This window comes from Cyanistes caeruleus, chromosome 1 (genome assembly GCF_971803275.1).
Source record: "Cyanistes caeruleus chromosome 1, bCyaCae1.hap1.1, whole genome shotgun sequence".
NCBI lineage: Eukaryota > Metazoa > Chordata > Aves > Passeriformes > Paridae > Cyanistes > Cyanistes caeruleus.
The window spans coordinates 64,428,678-64,450,715 of NC_141701.1; the positions used below are offsets into that span (position 1 = coordinate 64,428,678).

The 22,038-nt window shown below is 42.1% G+C and overlaps 2 protein-coding genes across 6 annotated transcripts; one reads left to right on the forward strand and one right to left on the reverse strand.

The window, feature by feature from the left end:
* Positions 1 to 555: 555 nt before the first annotated feature.
* Positions 556 to 5,240, reverse strand: CCDC127 (coiled-coil domain containing 127). Of its 4 annotated transcripts, none has more exons than XM_023921761.2 (3): positions 5,147 to 5,240; positions 4,722 to 4,850; positions 556 to 4,087 (listed from the first exon to the last, which is right to left on the reverse strand). In XM_023921761.2, exons 2-3 carry the CDS (start codon positions 4,840 to 4,842, stop codon positions 3,414 to 3,416), a joined length of 795 nt encoding a protein of 264 aa, XP_023777529.1. In that variant the 5' UTR covers positions 4,843 to 4,850; positions 5,147 to 5,240; the 3' UTR covers positions 556 to 3,413. The 4 variants fall into 4 exon arrangements, with proteins under 4 accessions (XP_023777529.1, XP_023777530.1, XP_023777531.1 ...); XM_023921762.2 differs by having other exon boundaries at positions 5,102 to 5,172; XM_023921763.2 differs by having other exon boundaries at positions 5,108 to 5,150.
* SDHA (succinate dehydrogenase complex flavoprotein subunit A) lies at positions 5,218 to 21,242 on the forward strand. 2 transcript variants are annotated; one of them, XM_086896149.1, is made up of 16 exons: positions 5,218 to 5,516; positions 5,664 to 5,843; positions 8,887 to 8,973; positions 9,263 to 9,424; positions 10,207 to 10,350; positions 10,483 to 10,647; positions 11,748 to 11,896; positions 13,141 to 13,265; positions 15,451 to 15,619; positions 16,189 to 16,384; positions 17,193 to 17,364; positions 18,694 to 18,812; positions 19,147 to 19,258; positions 19,821 to 19,951; positions 20,456 to 20,569; positions 20,898 to 21,242. In XM_086896149.1, the coding sequence occupies exons 2-16, from the start codon at positions 5,778 to 5,780 to the stop codon at positions 20,982 to 20,984; spliced, it is 1,998 nt and encodes a 665-aa protein (XP_086752275.1). In that variant the 5' UTR covers positions 5,218 to 5,516; positions 5,664 to 5,777; the 3' UTR covers positions 20,985 to 21,242. The 2 variants fall into 2 exon arrangements, with proteins under 2 accessions (XP_086752275.1, XP_023777532.2); XM_023921764.2 differs by lacking the exon at positions 5,218 to 5,516 and having other exon boundaries at positions 5,649 to 5,843.
* The last annotated feature ends 796 nt before the right edge of the window (positions 21,243 to 22,038 follow it).

The following is a 22,038-nucleotide window of genomic DNA, read 5'->3' on the forward strand; positions in this document are numbered from 1 at the left end:
CCTCCACAGAAGAACACTCAGTCTTCTCAGCCTCACACAGGAGTGCTCAAACCCATGCTTTAAAGAGCCAGAGGATGAAGGATTGTGTCAAATACAAATAGACTGAGGACCTTTTATTCCAGGAACAAGAATTTCAAGTGTCTGAACACTGTCCTAGAGCAGCAGGATTGCAGCTCTTCGCAGAGAGCAGGAAGATGAGAGAAATGAAAAGCAGCTGACATGCAGAATGAGACATCTGAGGGATTCTGGAAGAAGACAGAATATCCTACACAACATTATGTCGAAGGGATGTCCAGTGTTTCAAAGGGATGGTCACCTTGAACCCCCTATCTTTAGTTAATGCTCTGCACTTACCTGTTTAACAGTATTCTTTCCTAAGAAAAAAAACTTTGTAACATATTCTTTTCTCAGCCCCAAGACCAAAACTTTTTACATGACAATTTAAAAAATGTACAATTTAATAAAACCTGAAATGGTGTGATAATTTGGAAAATCTGAATAAAATAGCAAATTCCAGTTCTCCTAACCACCTTGCCCAAGTTACAAAACAGTGCAGAAATATGTAAAGGTTTTTATTAATTGTTATTGTTTAACAGCTAAGTGACAATTTTATAATAAAAATAAGTTCATTAAATACTTTGAAAACAAATTATTCTTGCATTCTACATATGTATATGGGCAGTTCCAAACAATTAACCAGTCCAGAACAGGTGCGGGGCAAGATAAAACTTATATTTTAATTTACATTGGAATTTTCAGCATAACAACCTACAAAGAGGGAACATTTCAAAAATACATTGCATACCCACAAACATGAGTTTTGGTAGAAACTGATGGGACCAGTGCTTCTAAATCAGTTACACACTTTTAAAAAAGCCTTCTGAAACAACTCTTTGTCTTGATACAATGATCTTCAAAGTGTCCATGACCACTAGTTCAATCAGTTGTACAAATAAATAACACTTCTAAAAAAGAGAAAGTGAATACAAAACCTTTACTACATTGCATCCAACCCTGTACATTCAAGTGTGTAAGGCTTGAATGTACATATTCATACTGAAAAAATATTAACCTTTGATTATATTTTTTAAACATTTTGAGTGATATGAATGACAAACTAGGAAAAAATGAAAAAGCATAAAACCTTTGATCTTTTAAGGCTAACTTGTACAAATTCAAGGCATGAATCTCAATTACACTGGCACTCTTAGTCAGCTGAGTGGCTCAACTACCTGCAGGAACGTGTGAAGCGTGCCACAGCTGGACAGTCACTTTCCACGTCCTGAAGGAATTACACACGGGCTGTTATTCAAACTCATTTGTTCTCCTGGGCAATTAGACTGTGTGCCTATGTCCAGCTGCAGCAGCTTGGCTCAGGGTGTCACACATGAGTAGCAACTCAGCTGTGTTCTCATCTCCCAACCTGCATACGCTTGGCATCCAGACAAACTGTGGCTAATCTGGTGTTTGTGATCTCTTTTTCTCCAAGTTTGTATACTAAAACTTAATTTAAAAAGTCAGTACGAAACAAGGATTAATAAGTCAACAAAACAGTGCAATTAGTACTACCAAGGTGAGCAAAATCCCAACTGGAGAACCAAGTAGTTGGTAAACTACTCTCTGTTCTGCCCAGGAATTTTGTTCCATGTTAAATATTTTTGCTTAGTAACTGGAATAAGTTGCACACATTGTTTCAAAAGATTTATCTGCTATCTTCTGAGCTCAGACTAAAATGAAACCAGGGGAAAACAGTAAGAGAAAAGCCCCACATCTGCAGGAAGATGGGCATAAACTTAGCTTGGATTGCTTCCAAACCATGGTTCTACATGATTGCCTAGAGCAAACGTGCTTGTCAAGTCTAACCCTCAGCAGATAATAAACTGCTAATTAACCAACTGACAACCTACCAGCACTAATCAGTCAAATAACAGAGGAGACTAAATGTTATAAATGAAAGGGTAAACACTGCCTCTTTGAGGTCTAAGGCTTGATTAGAAGGGGGGAAGAACAAAGTTATTATTTTAAATACATGGCACAATTGAAAGAAAGGTGGCTCCTACTGCTAAAAGGACCAAAAGTATACTCAAAGTTCTAAGAAACTAAAATGCACTGGGTTTTTAAAATTTGTTTGTTGTTGAATTTTTTTTAAATCTGGACCTTTTTATTTTCCTGCATTATTTCACAGTATTTTTTATTTTGTTTTTACCTATTTTATTTTAGTAGCTAAATAAAAAAGCAAAAAAAACTTTCTTAGAAGTGTGCAAAGTTTGTGAATCTGTAGGCTTTCGTGGTCATGTGTATGTAAAGTGGTGAACCACAAGCACAGAATTTCAGAGCTGCAGAAAAGAGTATGTACCTCAGTTCTGGGAGACAGGTGGAGAGGGAGTAGTGGCTACCAGCACAGGCTGCATTTAGGTTCCCGTCTGCAAACAACAAACAGGACCTGTCTAAGGAGCAGAGCCAGGTGCAATGGCAAGGAGGTCTCTGCAAGCAAACCAGGAGGCAGCCAGTGCCCTGAGAGGCAGAAGCAGCAGCATGGGGACATCCATAAAGGTGGCACATTACTGGGTTACAACTAAAACCTTGATTGAGAAAAAAACCAAGAATTTTTAAGGTATCTCCAATATATGAAAATATAACTTCCAGTTTATACACTCTCTAGAATCTGAGAATGGATCCCAAGTGCCAATGGGACATCTGTCTGTTCCTTAATACATTATTTGAATTAGCATCTTTTGGATGTTTCATTCATAAAGCATTATTTGTTTATTAAACTGGAAGACAATGCAAGACTGACTAATCCGAAACAGGATCAAACTATTCCCCCCCTCAGAATACTAACACATACACACACACACACATATATATATATTTATGTAATTGTACATACAGACACGTAAGATTTATGTGTCAAGCAGCTGGCTCCAACACCCTCTCTCAAACACCTGCCTCAAAATCAGTCTCGCTTAAACAAATTTTAAAAAAATAATAGTAATAAAAAAAGACAGTGTTGAGACACCATGTAAAATGTCTGGGATAAGGAGCACAATGTGCTACTGCACCTGGGGGAAACAAATGACCATTCTCTGTTGCTGGAGTGTGACCATCAACGGGGCAAATCCTTCTAACCTGAGTTCTGTTTTGCTGCTTCTGGAGTTACCTGGGGAGTTGGCATATCTCTATATTGCAACACAAACACACTCACGGAGTTTAGAGCATGCACAGCTCACCAGAGCATCTGCTGTTAGTGAGAGGAAAGGCACCAGCACTGCACATGTCCCATGCAAATACAAGTGCAAGGAGGAAGAGAGGCAGCAACACAGAAGCAGAAGGATTTAACAGCTTCGGACTACAACTGTGATTGTCCCCTACCACGCACAGTGGATCGCACGGAATCCCACTGCTTCCCCTACTTAGCGTTTTCCTAACATGGCCTTTTCTACCCTCTTGTATTTCTGCAGTTCAACAGCTAGTTCCCAGTATCTCAGATACAGCCACATAAGCTTTCCATTTTGACTTCTGGTTCTGTTCAGCACATTGCCACAGTAGTTATCATGTTTGAAAATATCTTTTAAGCCACTCTCCACATGTAAAGCCATAGCAACAGGATTAGTTGCTGCTTTAACTAGCAGATTTTTCTCTATTTCTAGTCTCTGACTTCTGGGTACAATAAGACTACAGTAGATGTCCTGTCTCTCCTTCAGTCCCTCTTCAAATTCTTTTAGTAAAACATTGGCTCTCTGTTGCCACTCTTCTTCCTTTGCCAGGCAACTCTGGTACAAGGTACCTTCTGCTCCAGACTGCAAAAGGACTTGTTTTTCTCGCTCCAACTTCTCCTGCTCCTGTTCCAGCAGCTTCCTCTCTTCTACTAGTTTGCGGCTCTGGGACACGAGGGCTTCACGGTAACTCAGGGTCCTGTTGCGTTCCTTTTCCAGCTCCACCTCCAGATGAGCAACAGCGCGACGATTCTCCGTGATTATATCCCGGTATTTGCCTTCCAGGTCTTTTTGCAAAGTTGACTCTTTTCTGTAGTATTCTTGTCTTTCTTTTTCTATTTCTTTCTGACATTCTCTGGTCCAGATCCAACCTATCACATATAAATGAGACTTCAGATGCAAGTATAACATGTAACAATGAGGGGTATGATAAATTAGCTATGCCAGAAATGAAGCTACTAAGTGGTAAAAAGCTCTCCTACCTGCCCTTCACAGTGACACTTTTATTTACATGTCCTCACAAAGTATATTTCTGTGGTCCTTATTTCACAGTGAGTCACTTTGAATGATCATGCTTTCTCTGAAATAAAATTTCAGAGAAATTTTCTATTATTTTATTGGCTATACTAGCACTACTTAGATCAGAGAAGGAAAATAAACTAATGGAGAAACAAACTGGAGGTTTCCAATGCAGATATTACATGGAGAATTTTCTAGGCCCAGTAAATAAATACATCAGCAATACATCTGGCGTTGTTACCTCTGGGCTCTCCAGCACACCCAGTGTCCATTTTTCCTGAGAGAGCTTTGTATATTGGAGCTTATTAAATATGGATTCAACTCCATATTGAGAAGTGGTCATTGCCTTATCGCTACCAACAGCGCTGGCTGTTTACAGCGCTCTAAACAAGAAGGCCCGGGGAAGTCTCCAGGCGGGGCAGGGCAGGGCTCCATCACCGCACTGCTCCAGGAGCCCCCCTGGGCCGGGGGCCCAGCGCTACTCACGGAAGGCGGCCAGGCCCAGCATGGGGACCAGCAGGGCGTAATTCCACCGGCTGCCGTCATCGCCGGGACCGCGCCGATTGGGCAGGATGTTCCAGTTGGGAGGCTCATTTAAGTTATTCATGAAGGCACCTGCGATGCACAGAGGGGAGACGCCGCCTCAGCAGCGCGCAGAGGGACCGGGACCGCTCCCGCTCCCGCTGCCACCTTCTCCTCCCGCTGGGGGCCTGGGAATTCTGCCCGAGCCCCTCGAACGGCGGCCCCGACACTTGGCCGCGCCCTGAGCGGCAGCCCCGGGCGCGATACGGCCTGCCGGGCTCATCCCGTTCCCATCCCCACTCCCATTCCCGTCTCTGTCCCGCTCCCCCCGCGGCGGGACCCACACGCACGAGCCCGGGAACGCGCGGACCCCTGGCGCTGCCACTCACCTGCCGGCCCCGCCCCCTCCCGGGCCGGCCCATCAGCCTGCAGAAAAGGGGGGAGAAGACAAGACAAGGCTGGCCCGAGCCTGGGGCGCTGCCGGACGTCAGTCCCCGCCCCTGACGGGCGCTTTTTATTTCATAAAGCCGCCGCCAAACGCAGCCGTGAGCGGCATCTGAATTCCTGCGGCTGGAGCTGCTGAGCCTGCTTTTTGTCCGAGAGAGACTGTACGGTCTTTCCTTCACCCTTCTGTCCAAATCTTATGTCTACGGAATAGTCTTTCCCACAGCTTCGAAAAATTATCCTGGCCTGTTTCTTACACAAAAATTCAGGCGCTGTCAGATAAATCTGACAGCTGAATCTTACAGTATCGGAGAAGTACGTATTTGAATATGCCATCAAGGAAAAATAATGGCAGTAACACAATTCTAGGCTTTTTTTTTTTTTTCTTTTTTTTTTTTTTTTTTATGTTCTTTACACTCAAAGCACAAAACAAGAGCTGTTTAGGAATCTTCCATCACGCAGCCCTGGGGTGGAGAGCCCCCCCTCGCGGCACTGTTGGTCTGTCCCGCCGTGCCCCGCGCCTGCGTCCTCCACACTCGCTCCCCCCCTCCACTCCCCCCAAGTCTGCGGTGCGTGATGGCGGCAGCGGCTGCGCGGGGGCTGGCCAAGCGCTGGCTGCGACCCTCCGCGGCTTCCCGGGCGGTGAGTCCCTGTCCCTGCTCTTGTCCCTGTCCTTGCTCTTGCCTTTGTCTATGCCCTTGCCCCTGTCCTTGCCCCGTCCTTGCCCTTGTTTTTGTCCTGCTTTCCCGCCGGCGGTGGCCTGCCTCCGCTGTCTCCTCCGTGACCTTGACCCGCCCGGTGATCTCCTCAGCCCCGGCAGGTTCGGTTCCTTCGGTGCTGTTTTGGAGCGGCACCGACCTCGCGACTCGCGTCCCGGGGCCAGGTTCCTGGGAGTAGGTGGCTGTGGGTATGGCTGGGCCGCGCCTCCCGGCTCGGGAAGTGAGCGCCGTAGCCTGAGGCCCTGAGCAGGGTTTTGAGGGAATGGGATGAGCGGGAAAGGCCCTGGAGGAGGCTGGCAGGTGCAGCCCGAGCAGCGGGATAGGAAGCTCGCCGCAGACTCACTCTGTATCATCAGTAGTGTGCACAGGAAGACATGGGAAGTGATTGTGCTGCTGTACCCGGCGCTGCTGAGGCCACATCTCGAGTGCTGTGTTTAGTTCTGGGCTGCTCAGTTCACGAAGGACATTGAGGTGCTGGAGTGAGTCCGGAGAAATGGAACGAAGGGTCTGAGCGCGAGTCCTGTGAGGAGCGGCTGAGGGAGCTGGGGGCTTTTAGCCTGGAGAAAAGAAAGTTTCGGGAGGAGTTTATCCCTCTTTACAACTGCCTGAGGAGAGGCTGTAGCAAGATGGGGCTCAGTCTCCCACGCAGCTGGTGACAGGAAAGAGGAAATGGCCTCAGGCTACACCAGGGGACTTTCAGGTTGGACATCAGGAAGAATTTTTTCACAGGAAGGATGATCAGACATTGGAATAGGCTGCCCGGGAAGGTGGTGGAGTTACCATTGCTGAAAGTATCTAAGGAAAGGCTGGATGTGACACTTAGTGCCATGGTCTAGTTGACACGATGGTATTTGGTCATTGGTTGGACTTAGTGGTCTCAGAGGCCTCAGAGGCCTTTTCTAGCCTAATGCATTCTGTGATTCTGGACCTGTGTGGGAGGCCAGTGTAAATCTGAGTTGCTTGAACCTGGCTGGTGATTGTGGCCCTGCTGAGGGGTCTGTCAGGTTTGTCTTAGTGGGCTGTAAATCGTGCATGAAGGCTTGTTCGTCTCCATTGTGAGGTGGGAGTTTTCAGTTTCTTCCCACTGTTCTCATCCTGCATGCCCATAATGAACTTGGGATAATGAAAGTGAGCTGTTGTACTTGTGTTACAAAGCAGAAAATACAACTACAGAGAGAGGGAAAGGCTTAAGGAGTGTCTCCATATTTTAGATGGCAGTGAGCTGGCCCTGACTGGACATTTAGTTTCAAAAGGGTCACAATCTTCCTGGTGTCATAACAGTTCAGGATTACTGCAATCAGTGTTTTCTTCAGACTTAGTGTGACATCTTTTTCTGATTTGTGCAGTTTTGTTCGAGCTCAAAACCTCATAACACAGCTGTGTGGAACAGGGAGAGAAGTAGCTGCCTGGAGGAGAGTACTGGTGGAACTCCTTATGAATAGGGCTTAGGAGCTGATCTCATTCCAAGATGACTGCAGAAACTAGAAATGTGCTAGCAAGTATAATGACAGAGTAGATTTGCTGTTATGCAAGAAGATAATTTAAGGAAACTGGTATGAGAAATGATAAAACTAGGTTGGGGAAAGTGTGCTGGAATTCACATCAGAGATGGGGAAGAGGTGGACACTGGGGGAGGGAATAGCTGCTTGTTAGCATACTGTAGGAATGTAACAGCTGCAGATATCACTCCAGTGCATTTTAGGTTATATTTCAAATAGGGAAGTGTTGATGTCACTGGGCAGGTCACTAATGTGGCTTTGTGTTGCTGTTCTCAGCAATCATACCTGCTAAGTTAGGCTTATTTTTTGAACTATGTAAAGAAGGAATACCAGGTTCTGATACATTGGAGAGGTGGAGACTAACATTCTGATTGTTTTAATCTGTCAAAGCAAGCACAGACTGCATACTGAATAGGTTGGGTGTGGTGTTTGTTGGTTTGGTTTGGCTTTGGACAAATCAGGTGGTTGGAAGTGACATTGCAGAAGGGTAAACCTTGCATCCTTGTGCTAAGTTTATTAATAAATGGTTCCAAATTGGTTACTAATTTCATAAAGAATAAGAGAAATATCTCTGAGTTTTGAAGGAATGCTCAGCTGGAAGAGCATTCCCTACAACCTTTTTTAATTTTCAGTGCAGTGAACACCTGAAATAATTCAAATTCTGAGGATTACTTGACAAGAGAGTAATTTTCCTTTACTTCCCATGGTTCCCACAGAGCTTCATCTTTGCTTAATTATGAAAAAACTGCGAGAATACATCAGCATTAATTGCAGACATATTCTTCTGTCAGTGCAGCCTCAGACAGGTCTGAGAGGTGGTCACTGTTGGTGAAGTCAGTAGTGGGTAATCTGAGACATCCTGTTAACTGCAGGCTCGTGGATGCTGAATGCAGGAGATCAGGCAGGTAGCACAGTGTTTGTGTGAAATTACGTCACATAACTTTCTCACACTGGCCTGAGAAAGTGTGGCCTGGGAAATTGTGAAGAGAAACTCAAACAGTCCTTAGAGAAGGAAAAAACGCTTTCAGGCGTTGTCTCCTTGTTGTTTACTTGTAAGAAATGGTCAAGGGGGTGTTGTTCCTAACTGTCCAGTGATGGTGATGTGTTGTTTTGATGGCCAGTGAAAGTTTTACCTTTTCAGAACTGTCTATAAAAGGAGAGCTGGAAGAATAAAACTAGCTCTCTTTTGCACCTAAGCTTGAGAGTCTGTGTTGTCACTATTGCTGTTCCTAAAAAAGTGTGACACAGGCTATTATCTCATCAGTCAAACTTTTTTTGATTATATGGCATGATTGTAGGACAGCCAGAACTTCAGTGCAGGTAGCTCTGAAATGCAATAATACTCTTGTATACGTGCTACAAGTGGTAAGTGAAGATTTGTTATAAATGTAGGGTAGCTGAGAGTGCTGTAAGTCTATCCTGTGGAAACATTTGTTCCATAATAGTTGTCTTGGCTTCTTTCTGTAGTGGCCAGCAGCATGCCAGGCTCCTGCACGGAACTTACACTTCACAGTCTATGGAAAGAAAAATGCCTCCACGAAGGTGTCTGACTCGGTATGTCTGTACTTTTTATATTCTGATTCAGTAATGCACTTAATGCTTGACAGACATTAAACTTTCAGGCTTTTAGTGGAGCATTGTAGTCAAGTACTTCGTGACACTGAGTTGTTGAAATGCGTGGCTCTTTTTGATGACAGTTTCCAATCAAGAGAGTACAACAGATGTAGCAATTGCTGCAAAAGTCTGCTGAGAGCATTATACTGATCCTGGTTATGCTTTTAGGAAACGTGTTTGACTTACTTTGAACTATTTGTGATCATAACAAAGTGATTTATTTTTGCAGATTTCTACACAATACCCAGTAGTGGACCATGAATTCGATGCAGTTGTTGTGGGTGCAGGAGGAGCAGGTCTGCGGGCTGCCTTTGGTTTGTCAGAAGCTGGGTTTAACACAGCCTGTGTTACCAAGCTGTTCCCTACCCGCTCTCATACAGTTGCTGCACAGGTGAGGAATGAGGCAGAGCAAATGTTTAAAACATACTTGCTGTCAGAGAGCTGATTTGGATGTAAAATAATCAGAGAGTGGTTTGGGTTGGAAGAAACCTTAGACGTTACCCAGTTCCAACGCCCCTGCAATGGGATTTCCACCCATTAGATTGGATTGCTCAGGACCCCATCCAGCCTGGCCTTGAACACTTCTAGGGATGGGGCACATGAACATCTTGTTTCAAGGCCATGCTTCTTTTTATGAATGTTGCATATTTAGTTGAAACTTTTTGGAGGGTAGTATGTCATAGAATCAAACTTAATCATAATCATTTAGGTTGGGAAAGACCTCTAATATCATGAGAGTCCAATCATTAACCCATGACTGCCAAACTTTCTATTAAGTAACAGGTACATTTCATTTTGCTACCAAGCTAGTGACCTTGCAAGACACATATTTTTAATCTTTCTTCCAGTTGTTCTTAAAATCCTTAATTTCCCATACATTTTCATTTCATTATGCTGCCTCTTTTTTCTTCCCCCTTTCTAAACATTATCAAAATGCAGTGCTCCTTCTTTGCCTAGTGTAACTGTGATTCACTGTGTCACACAGAAAAGCAGGATAAGCCATTGTGAAAGGAGGAGTTTCACAGGTTTTTCACAGCCACATTAAATATAACTTGACTTTATTTCTTGTACACAGGTGCATAACTGGTATGTGATTTTTAATAGAAATGAAGTAAACCTGCTAAAGCTATACTCAAGTAATGTAATGCCAGGAAAATGGATTTTCATTTTCAGGGAGGGATCAATGCTGCTCTGGGGAACATGGAAGATGATAATTGGAGGTGGCATTTCTATGACACAGTGAAAGGGTCGGACTGGCTGGGTGACCAGGATGCCATACACTACATGACTGAGCAAGCCCCAGCTGCGGTGATAGAGGTGAGACTCTAGGGATTTGATGTCAGCTGTAGTTATAAATAACACAGACTAACTTCCAAGGACATCTCCTTAACATAACGTGTCATATTGTAGTGCACAAGAGTTTCTGATGCTTGTATTTGGGTTCAACAGCTGGAAAATTATGGGATGCCATTCAGCAGAACTGAAGAAGGAAAAATCTATCAGCGTGCATTTGGTGGACAGAGTCTTCAGTTTGGAAAAGGAGGACAGGCCCACAGATGCTGTTGTGTTGCAGACAGGACTGGACATTCACTCTTACATACTTTGTATGGCAGGGTAAGCAGTTGTGAAGTAAACTTGGTTTGAGTTTCTGTGTTTGCATTTACTGATTTTTATTTTTTTTTTCCTTTTTCCCCACAGAGTTTGAAAAAAAAAATCAAAACCAAACAAACATATAGCTGTTCACATATGAATGAGAAATCTAGGGGAATGGCTTATAGCAGTTCTGGGTTATCTGCCTTCCTGAGGCAATGTGGAAGGATGAGGATGATGCTAATTAGTGTACACTGTCAGCTTTGTGATCTGGACTAGTTCTGCACTGTTAGTACTTCTCTGTCTGTTAACTAGACCCAAAGAGAATTTATGTAAACGTTGTCCCAAAAGCCCTTTTTTTCCAAAAATTTGACAAAGTAGCACTGGGGAGCTCTGAAAAGAGTTACTAGCTGGCATTTTTTTTCACTCATCTTCAAACTGGGAGGAGGGGGAAACAAGGTGTAAATGAATTAAGGCCTATTGTGCAATTCTGAGCTTGTTTTGTGGCAAGTAAGTAACTAATGCTCCAGCTGTGCCTATTAATTCTACTAACCATAATTGGAGGAGTGTTGGCTGTTTGAAAATTGTAGTGAGCTACTTGAAACCAGAAATCCCAGTACCTGTTAGCTACTGTTTTTTATTTACTTGGTAGCCGGCTAATTGCTCTCCTCCAGGTTTGAACTGTGTGTGCTGCTGCAATACAAATTCTTGGTGCTGCCAAACACTGCTTTGATCCCTGAGGGCGTGAAGGAATGTTTGACTCGGTGCCTGCTGCTCCTGTTGGTTTATTTGGCTCCTGGAGGTGTTTCTCATTTCTCTGGGAGAGATTACATGCAGCCTGCTTGTACATGCATGGGGCACTGCAGCTGCCTAAGGTGTTGCCAAAGGTAGAGTGTAATGACAAGTCCTGCTGCCCAGCTCCTGACTGCTCAGAATTAAGTGCCCTTGCCGCTACTTGTATCTTTTAAAGCTAGAACAGATTAATTAGCAAAGTCTTTAATTTAAAGTTATGAGGAAAAAGTCTTCTCTGAGAGTTGTTTTTTTATCCTGGTACATCCCATGTGCATTGACAGTTTTGAAGAGAGGTTACTTCAGTAAAAGTTCCTTTTCTAATTTTCCTCCAGTCTCTACGATATGATACAAGCTACTTTGTTGAATATTTTGCCTTGGACCTACTTATGGAGAATGGAGAATGCCGTGGAGTTATTGCCCTCTGCATTGAAGATGGAACCATACATCGTTTTAGAGCAAAGAACACTGTCATTGCCACTGGGTAAGGTAACATCTGTGGTGAAAGACCAAAACTTGGTAGTGTTACCAGCTGGACGTTTATGTGCTTGTACATGTGTTTGGATCTACAGTGTGGAGTACATCGACTGACAGAACGTAATTTATAGGTTCATTCCCCCCACACTAAAAGGAATACAACTGAATTCAGTCATTCCCTCTGAAAGAAGGCACATGCTAATTTTGTGACCAGGTATAAATTTGGTATGAGGTCTAACTTTGAATTCGAGAACAATGATAGAGTAAGAATGTGTAAGACTAGTATATATGATTCAGCTGGTCTTCAGTTATTAAAATGTGCTGTTTAAAACAGACATTGTTGCAATGCTGCCAACATGTCTGTCTGTAGAGTTCTGAATTTCCTGTAGGAAACAGCTTTTATCAAAATTCCAGAGACTATTTCATTAAGATAGTACCGTTATAATTCTAACTGTTCTAGGATAAAACTATAATATGAGTGTAACTTAACATTACTTGGTTGCAAAGTTTGTATGTATTTATTAGAATGCTATTTGCATTAGTCTTTTACTGCTTATGGCTCTCCCATATCTATTTCAATATGAAAAATATTTATAAATGTCTCTGTAAAAGGTAACACAAATAAATTTATAAAAGGTTGCCCTCATAATTTGTATTTCTGGCATGTTTTTCATGCTTGTGTACTTTGAGGTGTGTGGAATAGTACATTACTATTTCTTTTGAGAGTTTGTCCTGAAATTGGGTCGATTGGCTGTTCGCAATAATGTTGGAGGCTAACCTAGATGTTTGCAGCATAATAATTCATGTTTTATACCTGGACAACTTAGTTTTTAAATCTAAGAATATAAAAGCAGGACCAAATGGGCAATAAAAACCATCATTATATGCTATTTTTTGGAAAACTTAGGGGTGGTTCAAATGAAACTGAATGGTATGGATTGAAGGAACTTTCTGAAATAACTTTTTATTTTTTATGGCAGAAAGGCTTCTGATATTAACCTAATGATCCTGCTTTAGAATTGGTTTTCTTCAAGCTCCTGTCACCAGCCATTTTTCAAATATAGTTGAGCAAAACTGGGCTAAACCAGTTTTGGTTTCTTTTGGTTGAACTAGTACAGGAGATGGTGAAACTTAAAGTACTTTTCTTATTAACCCTCTCCACTGTTGTGCAAACAGCATAATTTAGGGGTATGTTGTAGTGATGTTTTAATTTTTCTTCCTGTTAATTCTATTAACTTTTGTATTCTGCAGTGGGTACGGCCGCACTTACTTCAGCTGCACATCTGCTCATACCAGTACTGGTGATGGCACGGCCATGGTCACACGAGCTGGGCTCCCTTGCCAGGATTTAGAATTTGTGCAGTTTCACCCTACAGGTACAGAATATCAAATAGTGCTTACAGCATGATTTTTAATGATTTGAACAAATTTTTATGTTGTTTTAAAATGTCAAAGAATCACACAGTATGCTGAGCTTGAAGTGACCCATCAGGTTCATCAAGTCCAACTCCTGGCCCTGTGCAGGACACCCCAAGAGTCACACCACATGCCTGATAGCAGTGTCCAAACACTTCTTGAGCTTTATCTGGCTTGATGCTGTAACCACTCCCCTGTGGAGCCTGTTCCAGTGCCCAGCCACCCTCTGGGTGAAGAAGCTGTCCACTGTCCAACCTAAACCTCCCCTGACACAGCTTCAGGCCATTCCCTTGGGTTCTGTCACTGATCACCACAGGGAAGAGATCAGGGCCTGCCCCTCCTCTTCCCCTCACAAGGAAGTTGCAGGCTGTGTTGAAGTCTCCTTTAAGTCTCCTCCAGGCTGAGCAGACCAAGGGACCTCAGCCACTCCTCATTCAATTTCCGCTCAAGGCCCTTCACTATCTTTGTTGTGCTCCTTTGGATGCTAATAGTTTTAATGTCTTTTTTATATTGTGATACCCAAAACTGCCCCCAGTACTGGAGGTGAGGCTGCCCCAGAGCACAGCAGGACAATCCCCTCCCTTGCCCAGCTGGCCATGCTGTGCCTGATGCCCTCCAGGACAGGGTTGGCCCTCCTGGCTGCCAGGGCACTGCTGACTCATGGTCAGCTTGCCACTGACCAGGGACCCCCAGGTCCCTTTCCATGGCACTGCTTCCCAGCATCTCCTTCTGCTGTGTGTCCTTACAGGCAGGGTTGCTGCATCCCAGGTGCAGAATCCAGCATGTTCCCTTGTACATCATACAGGTGATGCCCAGCCCTCTTAATTTGGTGGGGTCTCTCTGCAGGGCCTCCTTGCCTCTGAGGGAATCAACAGCTTCTCCCTGTTTTGCAATATCTACAAACTTGCTCAGTATCCCTTACAGTCCTGTGCCCAAGTCATTTCTGAAGATGTCAAAGTGCACAGAACCGAATATAAAGCCCTGTGTAACGCTATTAGTGACAGGTTACCAACAGGATGTCCTCTCAGGCATGATGTGCTCAAGTCAGTTTGCACTTTTCTGCAGCATTTGAGTTGTTGCTTGTGACCTGTGTTTAGACTTGTCTGTGTCTGTTGTTGAATATAAATTTGAGAGAGTAGACATAATGTGAGAAAGGTCTCAGCTGTTATAATTTAAAGAGCAGTGTTTAATATTTCGAGGTGTTGTCCTTACAAAAGAAGAGGTTTTATGAATTACAAGCTGAAGCTACCTCTTAAACTTGTATTTCCATTGTCCTTAATATTTCAAGGGGTTTGATATTTGATACAAGAGCAATGGGATAGGTGCAAATGTTAGGGAATTATATACTAGTATCTTCAGTGAAGTGCAGGAGGTGAAGTTAAGGTATGTATTTAGAACTGCAGTTCTATAGCATGTGATCAGTATCTAAACTGTGAATAACAAAGATCACAAACTAGATTTGCAGCTAATTAAATGCTTCATTTTAATTCATGATGTGATTTTTTTGTAAATGGTTCGCATAATTTTACAATGTTATTGTTATGTCATAGAGATTAACGTTCCTTTGACTTAGATAAGGTTTTCTAGTTAAAGAAGCTTCACTGCTTATATGATAATTCTGTAGCTTTTAAAATAATAATCAAGTGCATGAGTTAGTTTGCATTTTGTTTTCTGTGATGACCAGGGCTGCTGAATAACAGGTAGGCCTTCCTTCTCTAAAGGAAAAGGATACCAAATAAGCTTTTATGTTACACAGGATTTAAGCCATCCTGTACTGATTCAGCACACAAGAGGGAACAAAACTGAGAAAATGGACCTAATAAACTTCTGGTTTATTAAAAATCCTAAAATAATTGCTGAAGGTCTACAAGGTCTTCATAATATTCTCCTAATGTATTGATAGGTGCAGATCACTTCCAGTTTTAATATATTAAATACTGTGGGTGTTGCAAATCAACTTGCTTATCTTTTGGAAAGAGTGAAAGGAGTAACAACAGTTGAGGGACAGTTCCTAGAGGTATGACTAGGGTGGAATAAAATCTGCACCTCTGGTTATTTTGAGAAGACCTTGTTTATTCAGTGTTCATCCTGATTGTGAAGCTGTGTGGAGAAATCTCCTCTGATGATGTTTTTCTTCTTGAACAGGTATCTATGGGGCTGGCTGCCTTATCACAGAAGGATGTCGTGGAGAGGGAGGTATTCTGATCAACAGCCAAGGTGAAAGATTCATGGAGAGATATGCACCTGTTGCCAAGGATCTGGCTTCCAGGGATGTAGTGTCTCGTTCTATGACCATAGAAATCCGTGAAGGAAGGTTAGTTAAATGCTTTTAACAAAGCTGCAGAAGGAACACTTAGTCATACTAGACTGTGAAGTGCAATAGTTCATTTGATGAGCACATGGTAATTCATGAGAGTAAGCTTTAATGACTGTTAAGCTGATCTCTGTATGTAAGGCAGAAATCTTTCTTGTTCATTCCTAATGATACTGACAGAGAGCAGATGACGTTAAGAGTCTCCTGATTGAATTCAGTGTGTCTAGAGGCAGTTGCTCAAATAAGTTTCGTGTATATGCTCTTACTACAAACAAAATAATTTGGTGCTCTGTTCTCTTCATTAATTACCAAGTTTTATGTATTTCTGCAGAGATGTAGTTGAAAGTCTTAAATAATGTGAATTACTGTGGAAAGAAAGCTGGGACTTGAAAAATGGCCTCAATTCATCCAAGTGCCACAGTCTATGCTAGATATTAATTTTTGTCAGATAATGTTTGAAAAATAACCTATTTATTTTCACAAATGAAACAAACTGGATTAGAAATGCTGCTAGTGTTTGTAAATTCCTGTTATGTATTCCAATGTTGCTTTTTTCTGTTTTTTGCTAGGGGTTGTGGTCCTGAAAAAGATCACGTGTACTTGCAGTTGCACCACTTGCCACCACAGCAGCTGGCAACCCGTCTCCCAGGGATCTCTGAAACAGCCATGATATTTGCTGGAGTTGATGTCACTAAAGAGCCTATCCCTGTCCTGCCTACTGTGCATTATAATATGGGAGGTATTCCTACTAACTACAAGGGACAGGTGAGGAATACACATCACTTTTGGGCTGTATTTTCATCATCATACTAGGAAAATACTTTCCAAACAGAAAAGCATTAAGAATTTTTTCATAAATGTAAGGATGATTAATACAATTTTTAATAATAATATAATAATGATGTCAGAGTACTTAAAACACAGTCCTTTTGGTTTTTTAAAATAGCTTGATAACCAAGTTCCAGTCCATCTGGAGATGGGAGTTCCAAGAAACATCTAAAATGAAGTTACTGTCAGGTCTGACAGCAATTCTCTGTTAATTGAGCTGAATTGAAGCTGCTAATTGAAGATAGATCGAAGTAGGGCTCTATTGCATTCTGTTACATGAGTTAATGTGTATTATTCCTCTGTAGTTCATATAATCTAAACACTAAAGCAGATCTTCCAGCTGACACTAGCTGGAAATCAATGTCATGGTGGCAGCTGAATTCTTCAGTTGAAGAAGAATTGTGTCCTTGTTGTATTTAAATGTAAACTTTTGCTTTAGAAGTGTATGCAGATCAGACTTTATTCCTGTGCATTTCTGACTTGCTGCAGAATTGTGGTGAAACAGAACTATGCAGTCTTTGTAAGCATATATAAGGAAATCTTGGGGTTTAGTCCTATCTGTATTTATAATCAGGTCTAAATGTATGTATTTGCATACATTCTGCTTGCCCATTAGAAAGAAAACAATTCTGTGTTTAGAGTTGGAAGAAACTTTAGGCTGCTGTGGCCTTTGCAAATAAGGAGGTTTGCACTGTTTCAGAGTGTTTTGAAAAGCTGAGTATTAATGGGGTGTGTGCAATGCCAGGTGATCACACACGTCAATGGTGAGGATAAGGTGGTGCCTGGGTTATACGCCTGCGGGGAAGCGGCCTCTGCATCTGTCCATGGTGCAAATCGACTTGGAGCAAACTCTCTTCTGGATTTGGTGGTCTTTGGTCGTGCTTGTGCCCTGACTATTGCAAATACATGCAAGCCTGGTAAGTTTCACTTTTCTAGAGACATTTTCCTTTATGATGTAATTTCTGCCTAACAAGGCATTGTGTTGCTACCTGGTTCAAATTTAGAATGATACTCAAAAGCTCTTATGTGTTAGAAAAGGAAGAAATTGGTGTTAATGGTTTTTGCAGGTGTGTTCTTTGCCAGGCAAATGTTTTGACATAACTGTTTGCTTTGTAATTGATCCTTTTAAAACTAGAATTGGGCCAATGGTATTGGTAAGAACAGTTAGGATTTTTGACAAATTAACACGGAATATTGAATGTGAAGACTGTGTTCACTACATACTGCACTGTCTTCTGCATCAAAATGTAATCTGTCTAACATTTGGCGTGTTTGCATAGTGGAATTTGCTGCCACCTTTCTGATTTATTTATAAGAAGGACTGACTTGCAAGTGGTAAGAGATAGATACTAAAAATTGTAATATCTCATTCACCGTATTCTCACTACTGAATCTTATATATTTTTTAATAATCTGGTTCAGTGACAGTTGTTGACCTGAGAAAACAAAGAAGCAAACCCTCCCTTCCAACCCCCAGCAAAATACTGGAAGTGGCAGTTACATTGCCAGAGCAGCTGGAGTCCACAAGTAGTCATCTGTTTTCTTACTGCTTGGTGTTCAAACTGTACCAACTGCAGAGACTGATGATTCCTCATGGAATCAGCTTAGATCTTGTGATGCCTATTTGGTCTGGCTTTATGCCAACATTTTTTTGAATCTTTCTGTGGCTCTTTAGAGTTATAAATTATAGAAAGGGGTTTATTAATATGAATGCAAAGCTACATGTGAGATGAACTGTGCTGGTAAGATGCTGTGTTTGCTTTGTTGCCCAGTAAAATGTGGCTTCCAGTATTAGAGGCAAGATGCAGAGCTCATGTCTAACTGCCAGGCTTATTGACTGATCCTGGTCCCTTAGATATCCAATAAAAGCTCAGAGTTTTGGGAGTGAGGAGACAAGGAAAGCATTGCAGAAGGTGGTAAGGGCCACAGGCTGATTCCATAGTTTAGAACAATTTTCATTGTGCTGTTTCAGTGCTGCTTCGAAGCAGTGAACAGCAGAATTTTGCCAAACCTATAAAATCTTTGTGAATTGTTATAGGAAAGAATGGGATTCATATTCCATTGAGAACTTTAAATATATGGATACAATTGGTATCACAGTTGGTATTGACACTTAGTGTGCACCTCAGAGGACGAAAGCAGATTGTGCATTACTCAAATCTGATTTGTGGTAATTGATAGTCTCTGAAACTGCCAGAAACCAAACCCAAGCCTGGCTACCAAACTTACTGAAATTTTCTTATTAGGAGAGCCAATTCCCCCAATTAAACCAAATGCTGGTGAAGAATCAGTTGCTAATCTTGACAAGTTAAGGTTTGCTGATGGAAGCATAAGGACTTCAGAAGTGCGACTTAGCATGCAGAAGGTAAGCCTGGGGAAGCTCTCAGGGATAGGGCAGGACAAGCTACAAGCAGCTGTGGTTTGGCAACTTGTGTGTGAGAAGACTGTGTGTGCAGCCAAGGTTGTATCAAGTTTTGTTAATTCCTTCTTCCCTTCATGGTCATTCCCTTGTGTAGTTCACCTGCTGTGTGATAGAGTGGGATTTCAATTGTTCAGGGTGAATGGAAGAATGTGGGGATTTTCAGGCTGCAGACAAGTTTGAATTCAGAACAGCTCTGTGTCAAGCTCTTCTGGAGTTAAGGAAGTTACATGCTTTCATGTGCAGCATATCAAACTGATTTTGTTTTACTATGTTGCAGGCAATGCAAAACCATGCTGCTGTATTTCGTACTGGTTCTGTACTCCAAGAAGGCTGTGAGAAACTTAGCCAAATTTATGGTGATCTGGCTCATCTAAAGACTTTTGACAGAGGTAATTTGACAGCAAAGAACACACCTTGGCCAGAGTACTCTGGGAAGAGTGTTGGTGGCTTTCCTTTGGTTTTGTTTTTTTCTGTAAACATAACGTTCTTTGGCTGAAGATTTTGACCATTTTGAATCTTTCAAAATATTTTGTAGAGCCCTACTTACTAAATATGGCAATCAGGTAAAATACTTGACCTTAGCAGTTGTTTTCTGATCGAAAAATCTTTCAAAGAAGCAGAGACTGAAATTGGATATAAATGTGTAAGGTACAAACTGCCCTCAAAACATGATGTGAAGTTGTCCAAATACTAAGACAAATGCTGAACTTCGTCAGAATCTTCCAAAAACGCCAGGGAGTTGCAGAGAGGTATCCATGACTATTCATAGGCTGAACACTCAGTTTTCATTCTCCAGCTGAGATCACAATGCAGACAGATACTACCACGTCTTGTGGTATATCTTAAGAGAACTTGGTTATTTAAGTGCAACTGATGATGCAGCTTTGGTTCACTCACATGTATTTCTCTTGTTTGTAGACCATCTTCCATAGTATTTTAATATTTTACTAGGTATTGTATGGAACACAGACTTGGTGGAGACCCTTGAACTGCAGAACCTGATGCTTTGTGCTCTACAAACCATTTATGGTGCTGAGGCTCGCAAAGAGTCCCGGGGTGCCCATGCCAGAGAGGATTATAAGGTATATTTTCTGTGACCTGAATGCAGGAATCTTGTCGTCATGTGTCCTCAGAGGAATTATTTTAAAGTTGTAAGATCTTCAAAATGTTAAGATTAGTGTAGTATTTGTTTGGGGTCCTATTTGTACTGCTCTATCTCTTCTTATTTGTTCTTTATAAAAGGACAAATACATGGAACACTGGGAATGATTTTGAGAAGAATTGTTCCATGTGCACATCTGAGTGATTGCAGACCTCTAAACCAGGACTGTAGCAATAATAACATGGATGCATAAACAGGACATAAAGATGCATAAACAGAATAATTGTCCTATGCAAGGAGAGTTACTTTAGAGCCCTTGTTAAATCTGAGCATTTCAAACTGGACACGGGCAGTGTTAAGAGAAAGTTTGCTGTCTGTTCAGAGGCATGCTGGGTTACAGATGTAATTGAAATGCAGCTAATCTCGTGGTTGTAAAGTGATCTGTAGATACTTCTGGTCTGCACTAATCTCATTTTCTCCCTAGTTACGGGTAGATGAGTTTGACTACTCTAAGCCACTCCAAGGCCAACAGAAGAAGCCATTTGAGGAGCACTGGAGAAAGCACACCCTGTCATATGTGGATATCCCAACTGGGAAGGTACTTTGAGCTTGGTGCTTGAGGATCTTTTTTGCTGTTAACAGCTGTTCTCATAAACCACCTTGGAAATTGTGATAATCCTGCACTGTTGATCTTTGGGAAGTGACTTTGCTATTTGATCTGGAATTGTTTCCCCTTGTGTCAGGCTAGTTCCTTTTTTTCTTCTGATGGTGACAAAACCTGTTGTTGGGTGTTTAGTAGAACAGCTTTATGGTATTACAAAGATAGAACTGAATCTGATGCTATAAAAATCCTAACTGTTGGGGTTTTTTGGATCTCATTCTCTGAATCCTGTTGTCCTGAAGTTTTTTGTTCCCTTTTACTTTAGGTTACCTTGAAGTACAGACCAGTGATCGACAAAACCTTGAATGAGGAAGATTGCCAGACTGTCCCACCAGCAATCCGCTCGTACTAGCAGCTTACATCTCACCTGAAGCCCTCTCCTAGAGGGGCCAGTGTACATAAGCATAGCACAAGCAAACCAAAATAGTGTTGGCACTTAGCAATGAATGGAAAATGCTGACAAAACTTTTCTCCAGCTTGTATTCTGCTGTGGCTTACTGTACATTTATTAAAAGTGGAATGCAGAACAGCTTATGTTCTTTCACCCATCTGTCAAAAGGGACAGCTAAAACACAAAATGTGTCTAAATAAAGTCATTACAAGTCTTGTATTTGTTTGAATATGCTGATATGTCTGTAATTACAATGCTCTTACTGTGAATGTGTAGTTATTTACATATTTTAAGCGCAAGAAATGTGTTCAGTGACAGGACAAGGGGCAGCGGGCACAAACTGAAGCACAGGAACTTCCATCTAAATGTGGGGAAGATGATCTTTGAGAGTAGTGGAGCACTGGAACAGGCTGCCCAAAAAGGTTGTGGACTCTCCGCTGGAGGTACTAAAAGCCTGCCTAGATGTGATCCTGTGCCATGTGCTCCAGGTGAACCTGCTGGTGCAGGGAGGTTGGACCAGATGACCTCCAGAGATCCCTTCCAAGCCCAGCTATTCACTGCCATGGTTTTAGACAAGATAGAGATGCTGAATTTTGTGATGTGGGGACTTGAGCATCTTAGTTGCTGACTGTAATACTTGAAGATGTTATAGTAGTAGTTACAACTTTGAATTGTCATACTGTTCTATTGAATGAAAAAAGAGACTTCCACTTACTTCCTCTGATGTAGAATAATACAGATAATGTTATTACCCAATCTTTATTGTCTCTGGAACTTCTGAAGTCATTGCAGTGGCATGCCCTATATATCTCTAGACTGTCTCAGAAGGGACAGAAGACTTGCCTAAATCTTAAAGCTTGCAAGACTTGATTTCAGAGTGATTTTAGTGCCAGGATCTAACTTGTAAGGCATTAATAGAGCAGTTTCTGGCAGTATTTCTGTGAATAACAGTTCTTGTAGGACTGAAGGCTACCTATGTAGATTGCAATGGAATGAAGTGTTCTCCGTGTTAGAC

Coding starts and splice junctions, on each gene's coding strand:
- CCDC127 (XM_086896154.1), bottom strand. CDS start 5,040: ATGAGCCCGGCAGGCCGTATCGCGCCCGGGGCTGCCGCTCAGGGCGCG. Junction 4,851..4,925: donor GCCCCCAGCGGGAGGAGAAG/GTGGCAGCGGGA, acceptor TGTGCATCGCAG/GTGCCTTCATGAATAACTTA. Junction 4,088..4,721: donor GCTGGGCCTGGCCGCCTTCC/GTGAGTAGCGCT, acceptor TATATGTGATAG/GTTGGATCTGGACCAGAGAA.
- SDHA (XM_086896149.1), top strand. CDS start 5,778: ATGGCGGCAGCGGCTGCGCGGGGGCTGGCCAAGCGCTGGCTGCGACCC. Junction 9,425..10,206: donor CTCATACAGTTGCTGCACAG/GTGAGGAATGAG, acceptor TTTCATTTTCAG/GGAGGGATCAATGCTGCTCT. Junction 20,570..20,897: donor TGGATATCCCAACTGGGAAG/GTACTTTGAGCT, acceptor CTTTTACTTTAG/GTTACCTTGAAGTACAGACC.